The sequence below is a fragment of the Silurus meridionalis genome, chromosome 12, assembly GCF_014805685.1.
Source record: "Silurus meridionalis isolate SWU-2019-XX chromosome 12, ASM1480568v1, whole genome shotgun sequence".
Taxonomy (NCBI): domain Eukaryota; kingdom Metazoa; phylum Chordata; class Actinopteri; order Siluriformes; family Siluridae; genus Silurus; species Silurus meridionalis.
In genome coordinates this window covers 23,547,903-23,553,902 of record NC_060895.1, presented here as the reverse complement: position 1 = coordinate 23,553,902, position 6,000 = coordinate 23,547,903, and the positions used below count along the sequence as shown (strand labels likewise).

The window sequence follows — 6,000 nt, the reverse complement described above, 5'->3', positions numbered from 1 at the left end:
TGTCCCTTCACTTTAAATAGGAGACTAAAACCTGTTCCTGTGCACAAAGCCAGATCCATGAGCTTTACATGGGTTGGAGTGGAGATCTTCTGTTATAGAGCTGTAACCCTATTCAACATGAAGAATCTTTCCAGAAGAGTGGAGCTTATTGTAATAGAGAATGGGGACTTAAACGTGGATGTTTAAATTAATATTCAAAAAGAAAGCACATAGAAATATTATGGGCAGGTGTCTATATATTGTCCATATTGTCTATTTTTTATTTATTTTTTCTCATTGTAGGATTTTGAGTAACAATGACAGGTTTCTATTTATTTCTTTTTTAGAGCACATATACTGTGTGTGTGTGTGTGTGTGTGTGTGTGTGTGTATATATATATATATATATATATATATATATATATATATATATATATATATATATATATATATATATAATATGTATGCACACACACACACACACTATACATACAAACACATATAGTGCAACATTTGTTACATCCTGTACACATATGCTATAAAGACTCTTCCCTGCAGATCTGCGACTTCGGCCTTGCTCGTGTGGAGGAACCCGACGAGTCGCGTCACATGACCCAGGAAGTCGTGACGCAGTACTACCGTGCCCCCGAGATCCTCATGGGAAGCCGCCATTACTCCAACGCCATCGACATCTGGTCCGTGGGCTGCATCTTCGCCGAGCTGCTGGGCCGACGCATCCTTTTCCAGGCCCAGAGCCCCATTCAGCAGGTACATCATTACTGACACAGCAAAAAAAAAAAGGTGTGAGAGAGACGGAGATCAGTAACGCATACTCATACAGTTGTTAGTCAGAAACAAAGAGAAACACAGAAAGGAAAGAGCAGGAAAAGAAAAGAGAAGAAAAGAAAAGAAAAGAAACAGACATAGAAACAAAGAAATTCACACGTGAGTTACAGCACAGTGAAATTCTTACTTTGTATATTCTACTGATGTTAGGAAGCTGTGGTCAGAGCCCCTGGAGCACAGAGGGTTAAGGGCCTTTCTCAAGGGCCCGGGAGAGTCAGCTTGGCGATACCAGGGCTTAAACCCCAGACTTTAGTGACCCCAGTGGCGTGTGTAAAATTGCTGTGCGTTCGCACTCGAGTAAATTGATGGTTTCTGTGTGTCTGAACCGAAGGAATAAAAGTGAACTGTCTGTACCATATTGAATTGTGGAGCATCATATCTTCATCTCAATGGGGTGAATCACATCAGACGTGACCATGATATACGGTGATGTTCCGTGGCGAGGTATGAGGCCCTTTTAATGCTTTCTGCTTCACATCGTGCAGCAGCACCTCACACCTAGCCGTAGATATTAGTTTTACATACAGTGATGCTTCATTGATGCTTCACAGAAGTAAAATAGACCCTAAAAAGGCCTTTTGTGTCCAAACGAGTCTTAGATTGACTTAAATGAGATTCCTGAAGCCAGGATCCATGTACATGTAGGATCACGGTGGTTTTATTCACGGTAGGTTTTAAAGCCTGGTCAGTAACGGCTCACACTGCGTCCTATTGTTGTTGGTTTTGGCACGTCCTGAACAAAAACGCTAAAAAAGTGCCGGATGAAAAGCCCGTGAGCCTGAACGCAGCAGGGCCGAGCTCAAGGCTGCGTGTTCCTAACGACCATGAAGCTTGATTTATGGGACCGAGGCCTGGATCTCTGCTGAACACGCACTAAAGTGGCGCAGCGAACCTTCAGACTTTACAGTCTGCCGAATGAAATATTCTGGAATAAACGCGGAAGACGAGGTTTTGTGTTTTCGGGGGTTTTTTTTTCTTGTTTATTTAGAATAATAGCTGTTACATGATAACTGTAGGTAGAGAAAGAGAATCACACACACACACACACACACACACACACACACACACACACACACACCATAACCCATACTCTCGAAAATATATAATAATATCTGTAGTTGCAGCTCAGGTCTCGTTTAAGATCAGTGCATTTATTTTCATGTTCGAAAGTATTGGAACACCGACTTCTGCTTCTTCTCCAAACTGTTATCACAATCTTGGAGGCAAACAGGACGTTTCTGGATGCTGAAGCATGACATATTCTTCATGCCTGATCTTGGAGACTCAAACCTGTCCTAGCATGATGAAGACCCTGTGTACATCAAGATATGTTTTCCACGAGTCGGAGTGAAAGATCTCCTGCTGTAGCGCTCTATTGAACACGTTTGGAATGAATGTGAACTCTGATGCACCCCCAGACCTTCTCATCTCTCCTACATCACAACCTTACTTTCCTCCACAAAATCCTGAACATCTTCCCAGAACATTGAAGGTTTTTATAACAGCAAATTTGGAATTCACATAGCAATCTTATGGCCAGGTGTCCACCAGTTTTTGTTCTGGTAGTGTTTATTGTGAAGCGTTTATACTAAAAGCACTATTTATCTTATATTACAGCAGCTTTGAGAGATTCTTTGGGAGAGAGAATTCATAGAAAGGAGTCCCCAGAATCAGTGCTTAGGAACAAACAGTGTTGTTCTGGATTTTACCCAGATGAGGATGGGTTCTTTTTGAAATCTGGTTCCTCTCAAGGTTTTCTTACTCCTTTATAGGGGGTTCCTTCATGGTGGTCACCACCTGCTCTATTCTATTACATTCCTTTTTTCTTTGTATAACAATGCATTGTCCCAAAGCAGCTTTAAAGAAATACTTAAATGTTTTTAAGGTCATAAATTTGTCCCCAGATCCCTAATGAGCGAACCAGTGGTGAAAGCAGTAGAGCAGAAACTCCCTAATACTTCATAAGGAGGAAACCCTGAGAGGAACCAAACTTCGAATCCTCATCCACATCTTCAACACCAAATGTCCATTTATTATAGTTCCAAAGTTATGGTAGCAAACGTAATAACAACCCAAATAGATCTTCATGGTTCTCGAATTGGATTCTAATCTTTATGTGAAGAACTTCCTCAGGAGTAGCGAGTGTGTTCTTCTTGAAGAGAGCACCATCCATCCAGGGCAGGTCCGAAAACATGACGGCTCGGTGGGATCTCAGTAGGATGAGCAGCGCAAGAGGGAAAAGCGCTAGAAACATGGATTATGAGCTGCACCTAATGTCAAGGAACAAGTCAGTAGTTCCCAAAGGAACTCTCCTCACACTGATGTACTGGTCTCGCAGAAAGGGTGGACTCGCATTTCTTGGCATCCCTCTTTTAAGTCAGGAGGTGTTAACGAAAGGTTGCATCTCTCTCCACCGGCACATCCAGCTTTGATCGATGGACTCACAAGGAATTAAACATGATGAGGTGTTTCTACAGGGAACTTGTTCACTCCTGGTGTGATGCAGCCCAAGCCCGAGCAGATGCATGATTTTGAGCGCGTGGTGCAGAAGTTCACACGCACACCTCGTGTATATTTAGAGGATTAAATGAAGCGTTCACGTTTGCAGCAGGTCCGTCTGTGGAATCAGACTGTGTAATTCGTTGAGACGTACTCAATCGGCGTTCGTTCGTTTTGAAAAAGCAATTTGAGACACATCACTAGCTGTTCAGCAGAGAGATGCACCATAAGCAAAAGTATTAGTACACCAGGCTTTTTCACCGTTTCCGTGAATCCTGTTCTGTAGTTCTTACATTGTGTAAAGCTGCTTCGAGACAATTTCCATTGTGAAAAGCACATCAACTCGAATTGAACCGAGTGTATCCTCGCCACGTGTAGAATGCATTTAATCAGTTGTGTGATTCAAATTGGTCACACAAAGCAGCAGTTCCTGAAGTAAACAAAAATGCTCTTTCTTCTATTGATTGGCTGCAGAAGAAAAAAAAAAGGACATGCGCTCTATCAATATCTCAGCTCCAGCTGTTGCTCTGTGCATGTGTGTGTGTGTGTGTTCGCTTTTGTTGTAGATGAAGTATTGTGTAAAGCTGGCCGTCCACCCAGACTGGAATGTGCACACAGAGCACATCATCACCACCACCACCATCACCTGCCCTCTTATACAACTCGATTTACTCAGGGTTGTGTTTGTGCTCCGTCCGAAGAAATCAATGCACAAATTAAAGAACAGTAAATCAGCATAAAAAACAAGACAACATCGAAAGACATGATCACCTTAATAGCACTAAAAACCTAAAAACCTAAATAACATCCGTATACACATTAGGGGTGTAGGAAAATATCGATGCATCGCAATATTTTGTTTGCCGATACTGTATCGTTTTTCGCAAATTGCAACATCGATATTTAAAAAAAAATAAATAAATAAAGATTCGTACAAGATTCATTGCATTTGTTTCGTTTTCAGTTTTAAATCCCGATCACTAGATAGATAGCAGTCTGATATGGCCGGGATTTAAACCCACAACCCACCGATTCAAAGTCCAATGCGCAAATTAAGAGCATTAAAGCAGCATTAAAAAAACAAAACAAGACATGATCACCGTAATAGCACGAGAAACCTTAAAGCTTAAATATCATAATTATACACATTAGGGGTGTAGGAATATATCAATACATATCGATCACATCGCGATATTTTGTTTGTCGATACTTTATCCTTAAAAATCGCTATATCGATATTTAAAAATGTATAATCATTTCACACAAGATTCATGCCATTTGTTTGGTTTTCAGTTTTAATCCTGACCACTGGATAGATATCGGTCTTCTCATCTCTGAACTTAAACAGTGAGAAGAAGTACTAGCGTAGAGGCACGTCGCTAGTGTTAGCTTTAAAATCCATTCTTATAAAAACTTCCACCTGAACTAGTAGCATGGATGGATGCTGTTTGTATATTTGACATCAGCCACATCAATGATTTGCTTCATGTTGTTGCAGACACATTACCCGCTCTGTCTTGTATTATTCAAACTCTCTCTTGTCTTTTGTCAGTTGGATTTGATCACTGACCTGTTGGGGACGCCGTCTCTGGAGGCCATGAGGACGGCGTGTGAGGGAGCCAGAGCTCACATACTGAGAGGACCACATAAACAGGTAGGTCCAATGATGCTTTCCATGAGATCTTTGCAAATTACGCTACGCTGATTTTTCCAGATTTTGGTGCTCAGTCAGATCCCTGTGGTGCTGATACACCTCACATCTTCTGGAAAGATGTTCCACTAGATTTTGTTGAGATTTGTGTGACATTCATTGAGACACAAGGGTGTTTGTGAAGACAGGTACTGATATAGGGTGAGGTGAGGAGCAATCAGTGTTCACATTCATTCCAAATGGTCCGAAGGAAATCTTCCACTCCAACCCAGGTAAAGCAGATCTTCATTGAGCTGGCTTTGTGCACAGGAGCATTGCCATGCTAGAGCAGGTTTGGGTCAGAAAATTTCATGCTCCAGCATCGAAACACAATACAATTGAGGGCCTCCAATTTTGTGGGAACACTTTGTAGAAGAACCAAATATGACTGGAAAAATCAGGTGTCCCAACAGCGAGTTCTCTCTTCTTCAAGTGGCAAACTCTGAATAGTTGAACAGTGATGAGAAACAGCTGCGAGAGTCCTGGAGAACATCGGATTCATCCCGCCACAGGTCCCTGAACTCGGTTTATCGTCTGTCTGTTTGTGTGGAAGAGAGAAAGAGGGAGATGGAAGAACAATAATAATGCTTCTGTAAGAACTCATGCTTTTCTCAAACAGATGTTAGGATCAGCAAAATAACACTATTTGCTTCCTTTTCGGCGCTCGGTATAAAAATAGCCGCATTTCTATTTTCATTACCCATATCACCCTGTCCCAGTATTCCCTCCTCAATTTCTTTTTTTTTTTTGGAACGACAGTCAAATGATTGACAGCTGTTATATTCCTGGTTGAGAAAGAAAACGGGTGGGAATGAGAGACTGGGATTTTGTCTTCTTATTATTTATATTTTTTGCTATTTTTGACAATTGCAAGGATCCTGGTGTGCAAACAAAAAAAAAAAATCCAATAAAGCACATCACATACAAATCAATAAAACCTCATTGGAACCTCCATCTGAATCCCATACAGATGGTCCATGAGTTAC

At 41.3% G+C, this 6,000-nt stretch overlaps 1 protein-coding gene across 1 annotated transcript in view; it reads left to right on the top strand.

Annotated features, from left to right (window-relative positions):
• nlk2 (nemo-like kinase, type 2) overlaps positions 1-6,000 on the top strand; it is a 72,925-nt gene that overhangs the window by 44,952 nt on the left and 21,973 nt on the right. The window contains exons 6-7 of the mRNA XM_046862866.1: positions 538-747; positions 4,877-4,978. Coding sequence (XP_046718822.1) covers positions 538-747; positions 4,877-4,978 — 312 coding nt within the window. The remainder of the gene's footprint in view (positions 1-537; positions 748-4,876; positions 4,979-6,000) is intronic.